Raw genomic sequence first — 22,176 nt, forward strand, 5'->3', positions numbered from 1 at the left:
CTTTTAGTGAGTTAAAACGATTTTTATGAATCTTTCATGCGGTTAGAGCACTGAAGGAAGCTCTTGAGTCAATTTAGCCCAAACAATTATCTTTCCGCGAGTTTATTAAACAATAGTTACTCGGAAAGAAAAGGTTATTGGAAATAAATGTGCGTTGTCTAGTTAATCAGAAGAGCAATTGCCCACCAATTAAAACTGTAGGTAAGTCCTAAGCCATAAATCTAAGTCAAGAATTACTTTGGCAAATTTGAATAGCTTTTATAACACGCGCTACGAAGCGAGAAAACCCAAATTGTTCATTAATCGTCATCAACAATATCACCAAGCCATGTGTTACAAACCGTTAGTGCTTCATGTTTTGTATTGGACCACTGGTGCTCGACGAAAATATAATCCAGAGTGGATGTTAAAAAGACCGAAAAGCCATAAGATATCAGGCATTATCATGCAATACGATAATTATATCCGATAGTTGTGACATTACATATAGTAATAGATTTTTACAATGTAAAAAGATGGCAGAGAAAGACAGAAGTTCTAATAACATACATTTCCCGGGAAAATTTACTTGTAACCATAACAACCAAAGAAACATTGCTAATTGAAATGTAAATATCTACCGAGCAACGTTGCTCTCCGAAATCGAAGCGAGTTGTGTAAGGAGGTTTCCAGAAAACATCAGACTGAAATGAACGACATAAATGTACTGGTTTTTATCTTGTTTACGTCATTTTGCTGGCAATTCTTGAATGACTTGAATACAATCTCGGTGTATTGGTACACCAGTAAATGATAAAATCTCTTTTTTCTGGCTCTTTGAATACACGTTCACTTTTAATAGCACAATATTGAAGACCAGAAGGTTCTCCGCGAGGTTCCTGCAAACTTTTTAACGTGCCCGGCAAAAACATAAGTATAGGTCGATCGAACAACAACAGTGCAACAGGTTCTGACCAACGATTGAACATTACAGTTTGAATATCAGGTACCTGAATACTACAACCATAGTTAACTATGCTACAACAAAGCATAAGTAACCTATAAGTGGGAGGTGGGGAGTCTGGGGCAAATAGAGAGAGCAGAATGCTTTCTTGGCCTCAACAATTAAACGTTTCATTCAATATAAATATTTGTTTTACAATGATTTGAATATTAAGTTTTATACATCAACTGATATATAAAAATGTCGCGAACAAGCCCCATTGGAGCGGTGACAGTAGAGATAACGCCCCTGTGAGGCTGCTGTCAAAGGGGAGAGGGGAACGAAAGACGGAGGGAGGCGAGAGGGAGTTTGTTCACGGCATTCTAACCCCTTCCCACAGGGGGAGTTTCTTGTTCAAGACAAATTTGTTTATTCTTAAGTTCTTTGTGAAGTTGCCATGAAGTGAACAGCACATCAAGCAATGCAAAAAAGCGAGAGAGGTTTCAAATGTTCCACAGGTTAAAGAGAAATATTAACCTTTTGGCTTTGAATACTGGACCTCACACATGGAAAATCGAATACTACAAATCACTATAGGCGGCGACTGAAGAGGCCCTTGAGTTAGAGAATGGCCATCACTTAGTCTAAAATAGAGTGGATAGCTAGTGCGAAATCAAGGTCTGGAATGGTTGGCAGGCTAGAAGAGGGGAAGGAGGGGCTAGAGGAGGAGGAAATTGCCTCCTGCCTTTTATTCCCGACCCCTAAGTCCAAGCTCTTTTATAAAATGTACGTCCTTTGTGAAGTTGCCAGTGCGAGAACGACATGGCTGGCAAAAACGACCGGATGCGTCACAGGTCGATAATAATGTTTAAACTTTTGGCTTTAAATATCGGACCCCAAATGAAAAAGATCGAATATAAGAGGGCCTTTACCTTAATGAGAAATGGTCTCGCTTTGGAGATAACGTACGAATAAATAGAACAAAAAGAAGAAAAGGAATGAGCTTGGGGGGGGGACAGAAGGGGGGAGGGGTGGGGGAAGAGGGACGTTCGGTTACGGCTTGCGTTTCTTCCTCATCCCCCGCTGAGGAGACTGCTTTTATCTGAGACAAGCCTGTTTATTTGTAGGCTTCTTCAGTTTCGAAAAATACGTGTGAGGAGTTTTGCATGAGCCACCTGCTTCCCAGGTTCAGTTCGAGAGTCAACAGTCTAGCAACGTATCTCAATCGGAAAAGTGCATCACAAAACAAGTGTCTTTCCCTGAATTTAGGCTCAAATCGCATTACAAGCATCTTTTCTTCCCAAAGTATAAAACTGGCATATGTTGTGACTAAGTGTTTCTTTTTTACTAAAACATCTGAAAATTTGAGCCGCCCGATATAAATGGTCGTTTGAGGTTTAGATACAGACCATCACTTTTATGAGGTGATAGGGGCGGGGCGGGGGGGGGGGGGGGGCGAGGGGGTGTTAGGCAACTTCTCCAAAAAAATTCCTGCGCAGCAAAAACTCCCAAATAAACAATCGTGCAAAGGAAACCATCTGAAAAAAAAATCGAGCAGGTACTTTGATGTTAAATAAATTCTTGCACAAACTATTGCCCACCAAAAAGAATGCACAACTTAAAAGTGAGAAAATAAGTCCTGCCCCAGAAAATTACCTACCCACCCCCCCCCCTCAAGAAAATAATGGTCTGTCCCTTAGTAATATTGTACCCAAACCCTCCTCCTCGCAAGGTGCACCCTTATTCTAGAGTACGAAATACAAACATGATAATGTTACTGCTGTACTCCGTAGGTCGCGTGTCGAGAAATTTCTAGATACTTCTTAAAGGCACTATTCTACGTTTTGAAGTATACGGCACGTGGCAAAACGAATGCAACGATATATTCGTCATGCCCTTATCAACCTCAACAATACCGCAACGCCGACTTGAAAAAATTTGTTGGCTCCAAATTTTAGCATAAGCGATGAAAAGATGCAAGAACAACAAATAATAGACACTGAAATGTTACATAAAAACCGTTGGAAACCGTAGAAGTGCTGAAGAAGAGCACAATGGTATTTTAAGTGATATTACAACATATACTTTTAGTTGATATCGATAAAGGCCATCATGGTGATTCCAAGAGGATAATGAAAACGATAAAGAGAGCGATTGGAAGCAGATAAATGACTTTACAAGTGTCTCTGTGCGTTTGAAACTGCATCTTATTGCCAACAAACTGGATTGTGAATCGCCAAAAATTTCTTAACTGAATATATCTATGTTTAAAAAAAACGCCGTTTAAAATTTTGGCGGTAAAGTGAAACATTCACGACATTTTCGTTTTGGGACTACCTATATATATGTCTAAAATCTTCTACTGAGTTGCTGAATTTTGTCGAAGTGTCTATAAATAATCTTATCTATGTGTTGCAATACAATCTAAGAGGTACGTGTAAGCTATGTTGAGATTGGCGTCTGGTTTATAACGTCATTCATGACATGAAGCTCTGCTAAGTACAAGGTTTCCTATTGGACAGACTTGTAGACGCTGTCCTCTCGCTTTAAAAAGCAGTGACAAGATAACCCCGGGCATTTTCCTGACAGACTTTGGCTTGAACGCACAACCATCGTAAGTGGTTTGGGAATTTTTGATATTAGGTCCATTCGTTATGGCACGCCTTCGACAGCGGCCGATAAAACCCTCGAGGACCTCAAAATTGACAAAGTTATCTTGCGAGTTGTTGTGTGTAAGTTTACAAGCCCTGAACCTGCCCACATCCGGCTCTCGCATTCGACTGCTGGAGATGTTAAGCTTCGCATCAAACCCAGTCAGGCCCCGGGGCCGCATCTCTTCTGGAAGAGTGACAAAGTTTCCGCATTTGATTTCTTCATCTCTTGCGCGAAAGCAGGCACGACGGCGTGCCAATGATGAAGTCACTGATCAATCGCCGTTCACACTCGTCCAGAGTAGCTTAAAACCACGACAACGTTTGTCCACTCCTGGTTTGTCAGTGCATGAGCCTATTGAAAACCCAGTCGTATTCTTTGAAGCCAGTGATACGATGATGCCCCCTGATCAGCTCTCGTTAATGCAAGCTGCCGCAACGCCCTCGGTCAAAGTGCCACTCTCTACCCTTAACCGCCACGATGGTCAGTTGGTTAGCGTCATAAATGTTCCAACGCAAAATCATCGAGCGCGGTCCAGCGTCACAACTCCACTGGGCGTTAACCGCCACCTGTACACACGTCCAGAGGAGGAAGAGGAGGGAAGATTCTGTGGTGAGTACATTGTCCACCTGCTGAGCTGAATAGTAGTTGCATATTGGAGAGTTTCGTTTACAGCGCTCGTCTAATTTATTGCCACTTACGCTTCTCGAGAAGAAAGGCTTGACGTATCGTTTTTGAATGACTTTTTTGAGGACATGTCCTTTGATCGATTTCTGACTCTTCTCCTTGTATGTTTTGACAAAATATAATGACTGTAGTTAAAGTATTTGTAAAGCAAACAATGTCGCTTGGAGATGCGGTGGCCTCATCGTTAGTACGCTCGCCTCCGGATCCAGCGGTCGGGTTCGAGTGCTGGTCGGGGACATTGTGTTGTGTTCTTAGGCAAGACACTTTACTCTCACAGTGCCTCTCTCCACCTAGGTGCATACATAAATGGGTACCGTTGAATTTAATGCTGGAGGGTAACCCTACAATGGACTTGGTGTAGAAATAGTCTTAGTCGCTTCATGTTACAATACCTTGAGATAAGCACCGTCGTAGCACTTAGCTAGTGCACAGACTTAACCTTTAAACAATGTCGTTCTACATAAAGAACAAAATGCGCTTTCGCAAATATCAGTTCTAACTAGTGCGCCATTAGAGCACACGTATTCCTAGAATTTAACTGAAGAGGCGGTTAATTAGCCATTCCGTGCACTGACTGAGGCGGCATATTACTGGCGGTGTGTGTTATTAAAACCTTTCCACATGAGGAGTCCTTGATCTGGTGGATGTTCTGTCATGTTTTGCCTTGCCCAGCCTTGCTTTTCAGTTTGTCGATTCGTGTTGTATTGGTCTTTGATAAGCAATTCGAGTGGCTTGAATCCTGTGCCTGTTATATGTTGCGATTGATCGCGTCGCGGCCAACATAAGAGATTCTCCGATCTTCTTTATTGATATTTGGAGTTCGTGCCGGTTATGATCTCGGCACAGCATATCGTTGAACATAAATTGGACTGCCACCCTGTGCTAAGTCACTCTTGCTAAGAAACTCTTGTGTCGCTTCCAACCTGCCAGACGACCATTTTATTTATAAAAACCAGCAAACGCCCCGCTTCCTTGTCACTGTAGTGCACCGGCCACGCTCTCAAAACGAGATCACGTCTGGTATCTCTTGTCGTTTCTTAAATGTTTCCCGCAGCCTTCCCCGTCCCTTTTAGATAGAGTTCCCCGGGTTATAAGATTCTGGCTGAGTGACATCCAAACATGAAGAGTTTATGAAGACTAAACAAAATACTACCTGAATGTTTTTTTGTAAAGTCTGTTTTTAGACTGACACAGGCTAATTTTAAAACTGAACGTCCGCAGAAAAACGTGCCCATTCCCAAGTGACGGTAGCGGCCCAACAGCGAGCCGAGGCTGCGTATAGACGACAGCGCATGGCACAAGAAAGAGAGCAGACCGCTGTTTTGCGGGCTGAGATGGAGGTGGAGCGGGCTCGTATGCTGAAGGAAATGACTGGCGGGAGTAGAAGGCCTTCATACTGCGTAGAACTGGAGGATCTGAAGGAAGAGGCGCCCCATGAAGGTGAGTTTGTATTTTTAATACAGCATTAGCTAGATTTCGAAACAGCTTAAAATAGAAAACAATCGGGAATCTTCCAAGCAATTTTGTGGAGCAATCTTAGCAAATTCTCTTTTCCATGTACGTTTTTTAGTTCTGCGCCATTCTGCCAAAAGAAAACTTGTCGTAGCGTGTACACAGCCGCCCCCTCCCCTCAAAAATATCGGGGAGAGATGTTTTGTAGGTGGTAATTCTCAGACTGATATTATGGTATTATGGACAGTGGTTTAGGTTCAATCTTACTCATGCGTTTTTCTTGACCGAAAATCACGTTATAAGGGCTCTCTCTTATTAAGGACCCTGCCTGTTGATCTTACGGTGCCCGCATCACTGCAGTTTTGGACTGTATCTGAGTTTTGCTTTCGGTGCGACCTAGTTACGTTATGCTGGAGTTCAACTGTGCGCTTTTTACCTGATCATCTCATATCTTCCGTTGCAGTCCGTGAAAACCTGGACAAATGTCTACAAGATTACTTCGTTGAAGAAAAGAATGCCAAAAATTCGCATTTCAATGGATACTCGACGTCTGCAGAAGTGATAAAAAGCGAATCTAGAGGAGAGATTGGTGAAGAACAAAATATCCAGGACGGGGTACAAGCGGACGATGAAAACGGAAATACAGCGGAGAGAAAAAGTAGCACTGGAGAACAGGACGATCAGCATTGTCCTGAAAAGCAAAATTTGTTACAAACAATAGCTCGTTCAGCCCAAGCTTCTCCCAGCAACGTTTGCATCGAGGAAAACGAGCAAACCAGAGATCAATTGCGGAACGGTGATGAAACGCTGGAACAAATCGCAGGAATAACGGATGGATCGAGAGAATCAAACAAGTCTCAGGATGCGTCAATTACTGAAAATACAGACGTGAGTCAGCATCAAACTGTTGAGAAACCGGCGAACGACAGCAACGACATGGAAACGATTGCTAACGAAGATTCATCGATGGCGCTCGAGAATCGAACGGATAATGACGAGAATCAGGAGATAAAAGTAGAACATAATCCAGCAGGACTCGAACATGTACAGGACACAACTTACAACGTAAATTCTGACCTCAGTGACTCTGAACCGATTAGAATCGCTGACGATTTGAATGCGGAACAAATGTTAAGCTCTCACTCTGGGGGATCGGTTGAAGAGAAAGAACAACAACAACACGGTATAGAACTCAACAAAAACATCCATAATGGTTCAGAACAGACTCAGCCAGTTGACTTGTCTACAGATCAAGATATAGAGTCACTAAAAAGAGAAAAAGACGACACAGAACTTGATGAGAGTAACGTTACCCAGCAAGTGACTTTAGGACACGAGAAAATTGATCAGCTTTAAGACGTTAGTAATGAGTTCAAACAATTCTCGTTCTCTATGACCGGTGGGGTTTGGGTACAACTTAAGAGCCGAAAACAGCCCTTCGCTTTTCGTGCTTACTAAGGACTCCCGCAGCAAAAAGCTTGAATGACTCTGGGACAAAAATGATTACAAATGAAATATATACGAGAAAGACAAAGTATACCAGAGATAAAGTATAAGAAAATGAAAAAAGAAATATAAGTCAATGTTTATATCACCTAGAGTAAATGAATTTTCTTAGAACTGTTACGAGAGGATTTACTGTAGCTTAGGCATTTTTTTGTTGATCGAAAATTCTAGGAAAGCCAACGGTAGTTTTCCAATTAAATGTAACAAGTAGGACTTCCTTTTTATTATGTTGTGTTGGAAAATAGTATTTCGAACATGGCCGCCTATAGTTGGATTTAGAAGTTAAACATCCTAGGTCTTCATTAATTGCCTTGAGTTTTCACTCGTCATTGGAAAACAACCAGCTGAACATACGCTCTTATATTAGTTTTATTCAAGAGTTAGTTTTCCTTAGTGGCACAACTCAAACATTGCCATTGTAGAAACACTTTGCTCTATCTTAATTTCAAGCTGTGAATTTTAATTTTAATTCGCTATTTTTAATTTCGGACACTTGAAAGTGTTGGTTAGAATAAGATGCATTGTTGTAATTATAAACACTTGATGTGTAATGAGTGATATATAAGCAAGTGCATTTGTGAAGCTTTTCGATTACATTGATGACTACATCGTGGATTACATCGACGAATCGAAAACGTATAACGCACGTGCACAGCTATTGTTCTATTCATTGAACCTTTTGTTTGGAGGCGTTCTCGTTGCCGTTGTCGTCATTCTCATTAATTGTAAGAGATGAACATTTATTATCCAACTGCAGCGAATACCGTCCAAATAACAGTACTAATAATATACATGAAAAAATTACTCGATTCTGATTGGCTGAGAGCAGTGCAGTTCTAGTGTAACACCGGTGCAAAAAGTGTAACACTAGTGCAAATTACACATCGTAATTCTGGATTATGATTGGCTGAAAGAAAATAGGAACTTTTCTAAGCCAATGATATTACGTAAAATAATGAGGAAAATTTTGTGCGGAAACTTTTCAAAAAGTTTTCTCGAATGAGAAAAAATGGCTTCAAGAAAGGTCTTCCGGCACTTCCTCCACGCAAATTTTTCATGTTTGTATTATTAATACGTAATAATTTTAGCTTTTTGAAAAACTTACTCGTGCAAATTAATTCCAAATTGAACTCGAAACCGTGCGATTATCTATACAAATATACAGCGATATTGTACAGTTATCTGTACAGTAGAAGGCCTGTTTGCCGGAAAGGTCGGCGCGCGCACGCAAAACTGTCACACTCTTCCTCTTTCACTGACAAATTTATTGACTACAGCAGTCGGATAATAAATCTTCTATTGGATGTTTTGGTTTGTAGTATCGCTTTATATTTTTACTCGTTGTTTGTATTTTTGCTCGTCAAAATACGGCACAACTCGTAAAAATATACAGCGATACCACACACCAAAACATCTAATAAGATATATCAGGAGCCATAATCGGGGAATGGTGTTAATTGGAAATAAGCTACTTCCTATCTCAGAACAGGTAATGTGAATAAATTACCGACATTAAACGAGATACTATAGAGCATATGCACATGACGTCATGGCAGCCATATTGGTGTTCCAAAACAATGAAACGGTGGCCATGTTGGTGTACTAAACCCATCCTGTGGGAGTTCAACTCTTTTCATACTTAAACCATATAAATTTGCATGGTTGCTGGACACGTGAGAGAATACTCTCTGTAAGTAATTTTAACACTTAGAGAGAACTTCCTTTCATCTATGAATTTGTAATTATTCCATACATTATCCGTTTATTACATTTGCTTTAGATTTTAACAGCTGTCCAGTCCAAACGTCAATATAATATTAGTACACGATTAGAAATTTAGGTTTAGGATCTTAGACATTTTATTGGAATTTACTGTACCTGAATTTTTACAGTGTATAAATAAGGATTAAAGATTAAAGATTAAAGACCTTCTGTCCAAACAACAAAACACATTTCAGCTATGCACTTCCTGAGATAACTATAAGTTTGCTATTCTAAGTAAAGTGCGGAACTAATTTACGATACGGATACACAGAAGTGCAATTATTTTGCATAAACCTACTTATAGTTTTTGTTAGGTGTTTCTCTGTTGTGATACTATATTTGAACCGCTGCAGTCCTCCAAACATTACTTGAGTAAAGCAGAAAAGACTAAAGGAATAACAAAGACCATGGAGGAAAAAAAGTAAATACTGGGAAACATATAGCGACATCGAAATTCAGATAATGATGAATAGGTTAGTTTGACATTGTTCTTTAAGAGGCTGTCCGCCTAAGAACGGATAAGGCAAACTTCGGATCTTTCCTTACCGATTGGCTTCATTTTTTCAGTGAAAGCGGTTAACAATTATATCAGCAATGTACAAATATCACTTTTATTTGGATCAATTCGGTTTTTTTCTTTTTTTGCGGGTCACTTTTCGAGGTGACCTCAAAACTGGCTTATTTACTTTAGAAGACTCTGAAATTTTGCTGTAAATGTCGGACGCTGCCAAAACGCAATTTTTTCATTCCAACAAACTGATTGTTTTACATGCAGAAAGTGTCATTTTTCTTCAATATTCTTGAGGGTTAAAAATCATTGTGTTCCGTCTAAGTTTGAAGGAGTTATAATTTTCTAAAATACCTCCTGCCAAACACCGGAACGTGGGATACGTGACATATCTATAGTTAAAAGATATTTTCGCAAATGTTGGACCTGATCAAGGATCGAGTCTTTGATATCTCAAAAGTACTCACATCAATGTAAAAGCTTGTAGAATAATGGTACTCTCCGTTGCGAGCCGTAGAGAGCTCCGTACCACCTGGTGCATTTTGGGACACCTTTTTAAGATAGGAGGTTGGGTAATCAAGTGGTGACGAGTGAAATTAGGAAATAATTTCACGCGCGTTTTGTCAAAATTCATATAATTTCCCGAGCCTTTAAGGGACAAAAATGATTAGAATTTTATGCCATTAGAGTTGATTCCGTTGCGCTTAAGTCACCCTTTCCAATAATAATTAAGCCTGACCATCTGACAGATGAGTCAACCTGGTTAGTTTTAATTAAAAAATTAAAGAAGAGAGAGAGAGAAAAAACAAAACGAGCAAATGAGCTTTCGAAAACAAACATTGCGTTACCGCATCTTAGAAAATGAAAGAATTATACAAACGTAAAGGAAAGCTTTTACGGAGAGGCTGATACCATTTTCTCCCCTCAGGTAAGAAACAATTATTTCCCTTAGAAAATATGTATATTTAAAAAAAGCAGTTGAATGTGGCATTCGGTCGTCCATCGCAACACAAACTCATCCGGCTACAGTAATTTTCCGGCATATCATGGATGAAAGAAAACACGCATTACTTTTACGATCTAAACTGCTGAATGTAGGTAGATTATTCCCTGAAATATAGGTTAAACCGAGGAAAATCTTTTTTGCAGTCCACAGTTTGACGTTTAGCGTTGGTCATTTGATTTCCAAGTGCTCACGGTTCAAACATTGGTGATAGGCGGGACTGCCGTTATCTCTGTTTACCATCAAAATGAAGAATACTTATTAAATTCGTGGAGCCTTGTGCGGTGCGCAATAGAGAGTACCCATTATTCTACAAGTTTTCACATTAATGTTAGTACTTTTGAGATATCATAGACTCAAACCTTGATCAGGTCCCACATTTGAGAAAATAGCTTTTAACCGAAAGGCACGTACCTTGGTCCCAGAGGTTTTTCTTGATTTTTCTTCTTTTCGCGAAGCGGCGAACACGAGTCAAGAACCCGGGGGGGGGGAGCGGGGGGGGGGGCGGCTTCGCGGCTCTTCGCGGCTCTCTCGCAGCTCTCTCATGCGGAGAAAAATCAAGAAAAACCTCTGGGACCAGGGTAAAAGGCATGTCACACTTCGGACAATCCGGAGTTTTGTAGTCCTGGATAAACACGACAGTAAAACGCATTGTGGGAAACAAAAATTATATCTTTTTACTTGACGTTTTGCATGCTTCAACATAGATCTCCAGAAGTGACCGTTGCGACTAGAAAAAGCAACTAAATTTAAATTTTATGGTTGCATTGACCTTAGGGTTATTTTCCAAAGCACTCATCGCATCAAGTCTGTTTTCTCCCACAAGAACAGGATCAAACCTTCCTGAAATGTCAAAAGTGTATTATGTAAGGCTACTTGTTGGGACTGCCAAAATTTCTACATTGGAAAAACAAAACGCAGATTGCATGACAGAAAAACCGAACTGACATTTCAAAGCGATTACGAGTAGCTGTCAAGCATCTGCTGTTGCAGACCACGTCACGTCAACTGGTCATAACTTGAAATGGGACCACTTTCACATATTAGCAAGAGGACGGTCAGATACACATTGTAAGTTAAAGGAGACTCTGCTAATTAGGGGTTTGAAGCCTACCCTAAATGATAATGTTAGCATCGGAAAGCTTTATCTTTATTAGTTTGCATGTTTTTAATATGCATTTTTTTTTCTGTCATTTTTATTGTTCCCCAAATATCAATTAGTTACTTATCTTAAATTTGAATTTAGTTGTTACTTGTATTCTCAACGGTCACTTCTAAAGATGTATGTAGAAACATACAAAACGTCAAGTAAAAAGATGTCATTTTTGTTTTCCGACAATGCGTTTGATATATTGTCATGCTTTTTACCACAGTTTGTGTGTTATATCTTAATTGTCGAGTCGGAATACTTCAGGCGATCTACGCTACATTTAGTAGCATTAATTGTTGTGAAGATAAAAGGACATATGTTGTTTCTAGTGATAAAAACTTCTTAGTTATTAGTGACAACTAAAGTGATATTGTATAACGGTAATTCTAGAACAAGGCTTATGTGCACTTTTAAAAGAGCGAGCAAAGACCGTTTAGAAAGATGGTAGATTGTTGAGTTGTTGTCGAATACATAAAGAATATGCGAGTCATGTGTAAGTTAAAGAGAACTGTTGGTAAAAAAGGAAATACAATCCTGAACGCGTACGTTACAGTTTTAGTCTCGATTTCCGCCGCTCTCTCGTGTCCGCTCTACGTTTCTCCCCAAAGAGCGGCTGGTAATCAAGCCTATTACAGTTACTGTAGAGCATGTGTTGTTTCTAAAGATAAGAACTTGTCAGTCATTAATAACTATTAAAAGGATATTTTATTACCGTAATTCTAGAACAAAGCTTATGTGTACTTTGTACAAAAAAAAAAAATATTCTTTCTACAACATATGGCTCTAAACATGGGAACTTACAGGCAGCATTCACTTCCTGATTCCGGTAAGTTTTACTTGGAGCTTTTTACTTTCATGAACGTCTGTTCAGAGGCTGACATGCAGGAACAATTCGTGCATGGGCATTCTGAAGATAGCCGTGATTTTTATTTGTCGGATGGTAATCGCTGCGGAATGATTCGTTCTCGTGTTGCTTCTCTTCACGAAGCAATGCCTTTTGCATTTCAACGCGTTTGGAGAAGGAGTAAACTGGGGAATCTTTGCGTTCTGTAGGTACGAACAAAGTGACCCACTTCGGTGAAAAAAAAATCAATCTGCACAATAACGGTTACAAAATCGGAATACCAAAATGTGCCACAACGCCATTAAGCGGCGGCGTCTTTCCAGAACAGCTATATTTTTGTTCATCCAACTTGAGCAGAAGTTCTAAACTCGGTTTATTTTGAAATAAGCCTTTATTTACACATGATCCATTTTCCATGCATTCCCCTTTAATTACCGTCCTCAAAATGTGAACGATTTGCATGGTGTGGGTATAGTTTTACGTGATGATGTTATGAAATATTGCATTGAAGAAATGTGGGAATACTAAATTTGCACAACAACAATTTCCATCGCTCTGACTTCACGCAAATTTTAATACCCCGTATTTGAAGGGAATGAGTCGCGTTCAAGTAATTTTCCTACTTGATAAAATTTTAACTCAACAGACTCCTTGCTATCTAGTTCCCTTCGTATATAGTGGTTATCGCAGCCATCAAACTAGATCCTTTCTGATGAGTTCTTCCCATCCCTTTCCCAACACATCTGGCAAATAACGCAGTAGACACATGCACGCATTGCTTACCTATTACCCATGTTGGCTGTTAAAATTAAGGCAAAAATATTTTTGTGTAAGTATCGTTTGTTTTATTTTCATAAATTTATCTGTTTTATTTTACTGTATTAATATATTATGTATGTACTGAGAATATAAATTGCGAAATATATATCATAGTACGTCAAGAAAAATGTCACATATGAATATTTTGAATACACTCTATTTTTTTTTATAAGAATATTGTTTTTCCGGCTCAGGCTGAATATTCTTATTTTTCGGCCGATTTTAGGTTAAAATATTCTTGTGAACATTCTTACATTATATTGTATGACATTTCCTTTTCATCTGTGCTATCATGATTCGGATGGCGTTAAAGTAATTTTGGAACCAGCCTGTAGGCAACAAAGCCAGATATGACACACATAATTAACTTCTTGCAGAAATGTTATTAGCATCAAACATACGGCTATAGTGCTGTTTTTATTGTTCTTTGGCTAGTTTTGCTGCTTGAGAAAGGGAGAATTTTATATGTTTAGTTAAAAACATTAAATGGTATTGTATTTACAAATTTCAACGCACAAAATCACATTCTTTCGAAATCTCAGCCTCGTTTGCAAACGTAAGGAGGTTCGAGCTTAGAATGTTCCCACGTAAGGACTTTTTTAAAATTTGCCATGCAGTAAGGCAAAGAATCAATGGGGGGGGGGGGGGGTAGGGGAGGGAAGGGAGAGGGGCGGTGTCACCGTGCTCGTTTTCCAAATGAGGCGCATCGAAGACCGTACGTTTTTAGAAGCCTTTGTTAGTTTTAAACAATCTTAGCGTACGACTATCAGCAAACAGACAAAAAAAGCATTGGTGAAATTTAGATCAGGTAAACGTATTCGATTCAACACATCTAAGTATATTAAGTAGTAAACTTTTGCAGTAGCTTTTGAATTTAGATCAAGGGAAATTGATGACACTGATCAACATTCCACTAAACTACTTGACAAAAAAAATTAATGAAAATTAAAACAGTACCAAAAGAAGCGACAGAAGTAGTTTCTACCCTGCGTTTTGATGCCAAAACAGGTGAGAGATTTTCCTTTCTTCATGGCTAATAATGCGAATTTCAAAAGCTATTTCAAGAACCTGTGCTCTGTATTTCATCAGGCTTTCTAAACACTCGAACGTACACTTTCATCAGTTTTTTCGTGCTTGGAAACCCCGATGCTGGAAACCTTTTTGAGATGTCACGGGAAAATTAAGCACGCGTCTGCATTTATTTGCACTGCGGTGCAAATTGGAAATAAATGATAAATTGGCCTGCTCTCAGCCAATCAAGAAAGAAGAAATTTTCTCAGTCATAATTATGACAAGCGATTTAATTACAGATCACTTTGAAAAAAAAGTGTGCTAAAACAAATGCAAATTAAAGTTATTTTAAATCCGTAGGAAAAACAAAACAACAAATGGGCAATTTCATTTAAATGAACATTAAAAAAGTCATGATCAACCGAAGATAATGAAAGAATAAATGCATTGAAGCCATGGCCACAGAAACTAAGTAGACTATTTGGAATCCTATAAGCTCAGGGAAATAAATGAATTGAACAATAGAACTATTATAATGACCTCTCAAACAGTGCAAGAAAAAAAAGGTAAGTGAGAAACTGTCGGAGGGCTGAGAAAGGACAATAGGTAGCTTAAGCAAACTACGGGGAGAACGTATGAGGCCAAATTAAAACATTCAACGAGCTGGACAATGCCTTTGTGTGCGATCTAAAGATTTACGTCAGTCATTACATTTCTCAGCCGTGCACGGCAAAAGAAAAATTCTGAGTAATTTGGCGAACGCGAATCATCGGCGGCAGATATTTCGTATTCTTCTTGAAGCTGTTCAGTTTGCTTTATTGATATTTGCTTAAGCTCCTTAATCAGGAATTGACTATTAATGGCACACTGATGGCAGGTGGCATTTGGCGCTAAGCTCTGATGGCAAGAGGCACTGAGCACTGAGCAGAGCTTACCTGTTACAGAAGGTAAAAGAAAAGCACTTGAAGTGCCAAAATTGGCAAGTGGACGCTTGATGGTACTGAAGTGTTCGGTGACTGAAAAAATTCTCTCTATTTACTCTCGGAAGGTAAGCTTCTTGAAATTGTCTCTTGTTCAACCTCTTTGTTGGATGTTCATGATTTTTAATATCTAGACATGATTCCAGCACTGAGTCCAGATCTCAATGTCAAGTCGCCATTCTTGTCTTTTATGTTGTTGTATTCGCTAGCCATATCTGTGGCACTATTTGTTTCTTTGCCTATTTAATGAAATCTCGGAGGCTAGCTAAGTACAATTTCGATGACACCGTAAGGAATCAAGAGCTAATGATCGGAATCAATTGATATATATGTGGACCAGACCTCAGGAATAGTATTAGGCCTTAATTTGAATCTAATAGCTGAAGTCGCACAAAACGAAATCACTTCCTCTCTAATTGTCTTAAAATCTCTCAACTCCTATAGACGGTTTGCGTTGCAAAGTACTGTATTCTATCCACAATTATTTAATAATTGTCCACCATACGTACAGGCAAACTACATTTACTAAAGGGTTGATGAAACTCCCTAATTACTATTTCAATTTACATAAATCATTGACGAGGTTCATTTCATAGTGCTACTCAGTTGTAAGACACATGGCAATTTATTTTTTAAAAGCCCTTGTTTATTTAAAAGAAGAAAATATTATTAAATGACTATGGAGCTTACTCTATTTACATTATTGAAATATAGTTACAGATCATACATCATACGTGACCAATTCTAATAAATCAGTGAGACCTTGGCTTGATGAGTTAGGATTTGGGATGAGAAAACGGTTTGCAGAAAGAAAAGACTATCATCAGAACTATAGCATAATATAGCGGATGTTTGATGTGCAAATGATAGGCTCTTGTTTTGGAAACAACTTTCGATGAAAATTAGAAATTAAAATCACCTTTAACCCGATAATATGCAAAAAATGGGCATGAGAGAGAAAATCCGATGAGGTGAGATATCACAATGCTCATATATAGCATGCATTAAGAATCTTCACAATTTCCTCTGGTGAACGTTACAATAGTAACGAGAAACGGTCCGGCCACCATTTTTCACGTCAAATGTCCTTGAAAGACCCTGGAATATGAAAATGATAACACTGAAAAATAGCGTTCATTTTTTCACCATTGACTCGGTTGCCAAGCACCAAGTTTGACAATGGTAAAAACGGATATCTCGTTGAAACCAGCTAGTTATAAATTCTAACAAATACCTTCTTTTCATCGAAGGACAACGGACAATAAACGCAATAAGGGTCAGTTTCAGGTAAGACAAGGAATAGAGTTTAGGTTTTAGTCATATTTTTCAGAACGCATTTCAATGATTTGATCATTAATAGCAATGTAATTTTTGCTGTGTAAATTTCAATTATTACTTAAAATATTCTGTTTTCATTTCACATAAGAATTGAAAAACTACAAATCTAAGCTAAGCGGCAACAAACACTTCGTTTCTGAAACACTCTGTGGAAGTAGCCTATTGACTTTCCCTAAGCATTTTTTCGTGCCTTCAATAAATAAAGCGCTACAGTACACGAACAAGTCCGGTGAATTACAATCGATCATGTTGTTAGTTATGCTGATTCAGTTGAGAAATTAATAAGGAAATTTTTTCAGACCTTAAAACGAGCTGTCTTGAATTTGAACTATACAGCCGGAAACCTACGACAAAATAAGGATCAAAAGGCCTCCAGAAACTCTTGAAGTGAGAAAAGCGGGAAGAAAGAAAAACCAAACTAAGCTTAGAGGACTGGCTTCTTTTGACGATCCGGCGGCGTTACTGATCATTTCACAGATAGGAGTAAGATGCCTTGGAAGGAATTTTCAAAGACACTAAAACTACCTGCACATTGCAAATTTTAAACGAGCAAGACCGTACAACGATGAACCGATTCGCATAAAACTGCAGAATGTTTGTCAAAGACTATCGCGGCCCTTCAGGTCACACATAAAATAACGGTCAGTTAACGTCTCCTCCACCTTGTCACGTTGTGTAACTGGATTACAAAACGAATACCGCTAACTGGCAAACTCATGCATGCCGAGTGAGCCCGTTAAAATCCCCCAAATCTGTAGTGCATTGGATAATTTGTTTCATTATATTTTTCAGATTAACGTTAGGTTGGTGTAGTACATTAATTATTTTGAAAAGTCGTCCTGCAGTTGCTGTGCATGGGCTTATTTCGACCATTGCCGTCCGCAGCAATCCTCTATTACGTTTCTGAGAGCCTCACTGATTCAAAATAACAACATTAACGAATATAAAAAGATAAGAATATAACAAGAAAGACAAGAAATAAACTTTAGATCTTTATAAATTAGTATTTATCACGTGACTTCATTTATAAACAGCAGGTGACCTCCATTATATAAAGGGCATAATATTCTTAACAACTCTGTAAGCCATCTAATAATTATTTTCTTGCCTTTACAGTGGTGTTTTAGAGCATTTTACTAACGTGACTACTTAGGATTTTTTCAAAATTTCTTTAATGAAGTAATGTTTTATTTACTGTTCTGTTATAACGTAACGTATTTAGATCTATTTAAGTTACAATCACTGCAAAACCTGCTTATCAAGGTCAAGATCACGTTTGGCGGCATCAGACAGATTCTGTCAAAACAGGGCTTATCATAGTTAGAGGGCCACTTGTTAATCAGAGATTCTGTGTTGTGTCAGACCCTCTTAAAGGAACGTGTCTTTCTTTCAAATTGCTGATCAAATTGTACTTTGTAACACGAGGTTCACATTGGTAAGGCAGCGTTAAGGAGAGCATAAACTAAACTATGAACTATACCAAAAAATGGGTAAATTATGTTCAGAATTGGTCGTTGTATTCTTGTAAGACATATGCAGCTGTTTCAGCAAGGCTAGGGTTTTCTCTCAAAAGCGTTAAATAAAGCGTAGCGATTGGTATTATGAATAGTGATACAGTCGTTTTTTGAGGTACACAATGTTTCAGCAAGAGGGAAGAAGGAAACATGAATACACGTGTTTGTGCTTTGTTCTTTCTATCACGCTGAAACCCCTTGAGCTTCAATCAAGCAACCGTAGCCATTATTATCCACAATACCTTTCGACATTGTCGCGTACGCGGACGTGCTTTTGAAGGACGACCTTTCTCAGAACAGCTGTATATATTAGCTTACATTCCATTTACAGCTTGTCTTGCAAATGGAACCGCAAACTTGAGAGGCGTCCTCAAGCACGAAAATCCAGATGTCTCTGCCAACCTTGCGTGACAGTGCCTTTTACCAAATGTCACTGGGACATTAATTTTTAAAGTTGTCCGTAAGTGCAAATGTTATTTGTACTGAAACATATCGCTAAAATGTAGCATCAAGTGATTGAATCTAATGACAAAACACTTCCAAATTGTTACGTATTTGTTGCAGGTAACTATTCTCGTTAACATTCAGTAGATCATTTGTAATGAAGGCAACTAAATGTCTTTTGATTTAATTCTTATGAAAATGTCTAATTTTTTAGTTGCGCCGGCTGTAGGCCGTCAGTGTTTCGACGATTTAAGGTCAAATTGGTCTCAAAATGCTCCAGTTTTTATTTTCAAGTTGAAGACAAAATGGTGCTGCGGTGAATCACTCGGAAATGCATTTTTAAAATGGCACATCTGACCCGTGCGCAATATAGCCAGGTAATGACAGTCCATTGGACCTCTGGGAATTGGCGCTATAGAAATTATTATTATTATTATTATTATTATTATCATTATTACTATTATTATATTGTTATTATTATTATTGTTATTGTTATCATTATTATTAAAGATTCGCACAGCTATTGATGATATTGAAGCTGGTTTCGTCATTGGCTCCGGGCAACAACAAGTTGCCTAGGGAAGCCAAGAAACACCACTTGTTTGCTTTTTCTCTTCTTTCTACATCTCCAGCACCTTTCTAAGAATTCTTGCCGACCCCAACAATGCACATCTCTGGATCAGTCCAACAGGAATGCCCACCTCAATGGCTCTCAGATTGTCCTTCAATCTCAGTGGTATTGATCCCAATGCTCCCACTACCACTGGAATAACCTTTGTCCTCACACCCCACATTTTTCGAACTTCTCTTGCTAGATCTTGATACTTTTCAACTTTTTCATCTTCCTTCTCTCTCACCCCATTATCCTCTGGAATTGCCACATCTATAACCTGACAGCTCTTGTCTCTCTTGTCATTGATCACCAAATCCGGTCTCCTAGCCCCTATTTCATGGTCTGTTCGCACACTGAAGTCCCATAGAAGTTTGTAATCCTCATTTTCAAGCACACTGTCTGGAACATGGTCATACCATCTCTCCTTTCGTTCAAACCCACATTTTCCTGACAGGTCCCAATGGATTGCTCTAGCCACGTTATCATGTCTCCTTTTGTATTCGTTTTGTGCCAGTTTCGAGCACGAACTTACAATATGGCTAATGGTCTCGTTACTCTGCTTACAGATTCTACATTTCGGGTCATTCTGTGACTTGTCAACCATCATTTTAATATAGTTTGTTCGTATTGCTTGATCTTGTGCAGCAATGATAAGAGCTTCTGTTTCTCTCTTGAGCTTTCCTTCTTTTAACCAGGTCCATGTTTCCTCACTTCTTTGTTCTTCACCCTGTCTTGCAAACTGTCCATATAGCGGCTTGTCTTTCCAGTCTTGAATATTTTCAGTTCTTCTCCTCGCTTTAAAGTTGGCAGCTGTTTCTCTATTCTCATCCCCATCCCTCCTGGCGGCTTTTAACAGTTCTTCCTCGCTTGTTTGGACATAACATTCTAGCGATATCTTTGCTTGATTGACACAATCCTCTACGGATATCAAACCTCTCCCTCCGTCCTTCCTTGGCACATAAAGTCGTGCCACGCAGTCCCGTGGATGAAACCCTCCATTCATGGTTAGCAATTTTCTTGTTCTGCGATCTAGGTCCCGAAGTTCTTGTTTCCTCCATTCAAGTATTCCTCCTGCATATCTAACGAGTGACACTGCCCAGGTGTTTATGGCTTGTATCAAGTTTCCACCGTTCAACTTCGAGCGGGCAACTTTTTTTAACGCGTCGTAAGTATTCTTTCCTGATTTTGTCCTTCATTTGGTCATGTAGCATGTCGCTGGCCTCAAGCACTCCTAGATACTTGTACCCTTCGCTTTCTTCCATTGCTCTTATTGTAGTGTCATCTGGTAGTGTTATGCCTTCTGTCTGTGCCAGTTTGCCACGTTTTATGACCAAGACAGCACACTTCTCAATGCCAAATTTCATACCGATGTCATTGCTGGATATTCTCACTGATTGTATCAGTGAGTCCAGTTGGCACTCACTTCTGGCGTAAAGCTTTAGATCATCCATAAAGAGAAGGTGATTGACCTTTGTCTTGTTGGCATATGTGTATCCCGCTTCGCACTTTCTGAGAACTAGGGACAGCGGAATCATGGAGACCACAAAAAGGAGGGGGGATAGGGAATCACCCTGGAAGATGCCCCTTTTGATGGAGACACTTCCAAGACTTTCTCCGTTTGATGTAAGTTCCGTTTGCCAGCCATTCATGGAATTTTCCAGTAAGGTCTTAACATTTTGAGCTGCACCAAATAGTTCTAGACATTCAAGAATCCAGGAATGCGGTATCATATCGTAAGCTTTCTTATAATCAATCCAGCCCATTGCAAGATTCTTCTTTCTTGATTTGGCCTCTCGTAGGACCATTTTATCAATAAAGAGCTGGTCATTGGTTCCTTGGGAGCCTTTCCTGCAACCTTTCTGCTCATCCGGTAGTACGCTCTCGGTATCCAGGAATTCGTAGAGCTTGTCAGATATTATCCCTGTTAGCAACTTCCACATTACAGGTAAACAGGTTATGGGGCGGTAATTTCCTGCTACTGTGCCTTTCTCTGGGTCTTTCATTATAAGGACAGTTCTTCCCTTGGTCATCTACCCAGGAACGTTCCCACAGTCTAAGCATACTTAAAGCTGGTTTGCGATATTGTGGTGTAGGCCTGTAAAGTTCTTCAACCAAAACCCCTGCACCATGTCTGGTCCTGGTGCCTTCCAGTTCGGAACTTTCCTGAGAAACTGTGTCACCATGTCTATGGTGATGGACAACTCAGTTTGCTGTGGCAACTCCACTTCCTCTTTCAACTTCTTGAACCATTCTGCATCCTTATGATGTGTTGACTCTATGCTCCAAATGCTCTCCCAAAATTGCTTGGCTTCTTCTGAATCAGGTGTCATATCAGATGAGATTTTGTCTCCACTTAGTTCCGTATAAAATTTTCTCTGGTCTGTCTCGAACAATCTGTTCTGATGGAATTGTTTGTTTCTGTTCTCGTATCTTCGTATCTTTGTAGCCTTGGCAGTAATTCTTTGTTTGAGATCTTCAGAGACATGTTTAAGGCCTATTTCAGCAATCTTGTACTTTCGCTCCAGCTCACGTTTGTGGTGTTCTTTTAACATTCTGCCATGCAACAGTGCTGTCACTCTACTTAGATCTCGTCTCATTTCTTTGACTTGTGTTGTCAATCTTCGTTTCCATAAGGGCTCTTTTGGTTTTGTTCCTTTCTTATTCCTCACACCTAGTTCTTCTGTAGCAACAACAGCTCCAGCATAGATAAGGTCATTGGTGTTAGTTATTCCCTCAGGGGCCATTTTTTTTCAGTACTTGATTTTCTTTCTCAACCTCTGCCTTTAACTTCTTTCTGTTGACCTTTCGCAGTGCTGGTAGCCGATCTCTTTCCTCCCCATTTACCACTCTCATGATCCTATTGTAGATCTCGTTTTCCTCATCTGTGAGTCCTTCTGTGTCCCTACTCATGCTTTGCTGACTTGCACCTACATCCGCCTCATTATACATGTTTCCTTTGCTTGCCGATT

General features: G+C 39.3%; 3 protein-coding genes across 3 annotated transcripts in view; 2 read left to right on the forward strand and 1 right to left on the reverse strand.

Moving 5' to 3' along the window:
- The first annotated feature begins 2,911 nt into the window (after positions 1–2,911).
- LOC110048996 (uncharacterized) lies at positions 2,912–7,994 on the forward strand. The gene is made up of 3 exons (XM_020754766.2): positions 2,912–4,186; positions 5,483–5,701; positions 6,177–7,994. Exons 1-3 carry the CDS (start codon positions 3,577–3,579, stop codon positions 7,067–7,069), a joined length of 1,722 nt encoding a protein of 573 aa, XP_020610425.1. The 5' UTR covers positions 2,912–3,576; the 3' UTR covers positions 7,070–7,994.
- A 4,444-nt stretch (positions 7,995–12,438) lies between these two features.
- Positions 12,439–22,176, forward strand: part of LOC110048989 (short transient receptor potential channel 4-like) — a 35,416-nt gene continuing 25,678 nt past the window's right edge. Inside the window, exon 1 of the mRNA XM_089274905.1 lies at positions 12,439–12,470. The gene's annotated coding sequence lies outside the window, so the exon portion shown is untranslated. The remainder of the gene's footprint in view (positions 12,471–22,176) is intronic.
- Positions 19,088–21,237, reverse strand: LOC149102142 (uncharacterized). Its single transcript, XM_089275239.1, has 2 exons — positions 20,453–21,237; positions 19,088–20,397 (listed from the first exon to the last, which is right to left on the reverse strand). Exons 1-2 carry the CDS (start codon positions 21,235–21,237, stop codon positions 19,215–19,217), a joined length of 1,968 nt encoding a protein of 655 aa, XP_089131365.1. The 3' UTR covers positions 19,088–19,214.

Source organism: Orbicella faveolata, unplaced genomic scaffold (assembly GCF_042242905.1).
Source record: "Orbicella faveolata isolate gen_17 unplaced genomic scaffold, um_ofav_v1 contig_36, whole genome shotgun sequence".
Taxonomy (NCBI): domain Eukaryota; kingdom Metazoa; phylum Cnidaria; class Anthozoa; order Scleractinia; family Merulinidae; genus Orbicella; species Orbicella faveolata.

Excerpts from the sequence above, each read along its gene's own strand:
- LOC110048996 (XM_020754766.2), top strand. The coding sequence starts at position 3,577 with ATGGCACGCCTTCGACAGCGGCCGATAAAACCCTCGAGGACCTCAAAA. Across the intron at positions 4,187-5,482 it reads AGAGGAGGGAAGATTCTGTG|AAAAACGTGCCCATTCCCAA; the intron begins GTGAGTACATTG and ends GAACGTCCGCAG. Across the intron at positions 5,702-6,176 it reads GGAAGAGGCGCCCCATGAAG|TCCGTGAAAACCTGGACAAA; the intron begins GTGAGTTTGTAT and ends CTTCCGTTGCAG.
- LOC149102142 (XM_089275239.1), bottom strand. The coding sequence starts at position 21,237 with ATGACCAAGGGAAGAACTGTCCTTATAATGAAAGACCCAGAGAAAGGC. Across the intron at positions 20,398-20,452 it reads GCAATGGAAGAAAGCGAAGG|GACAAAATCAGGAAAGAATA; the intron begins GTACAAGTATCT and ends GACCAAATGAAG.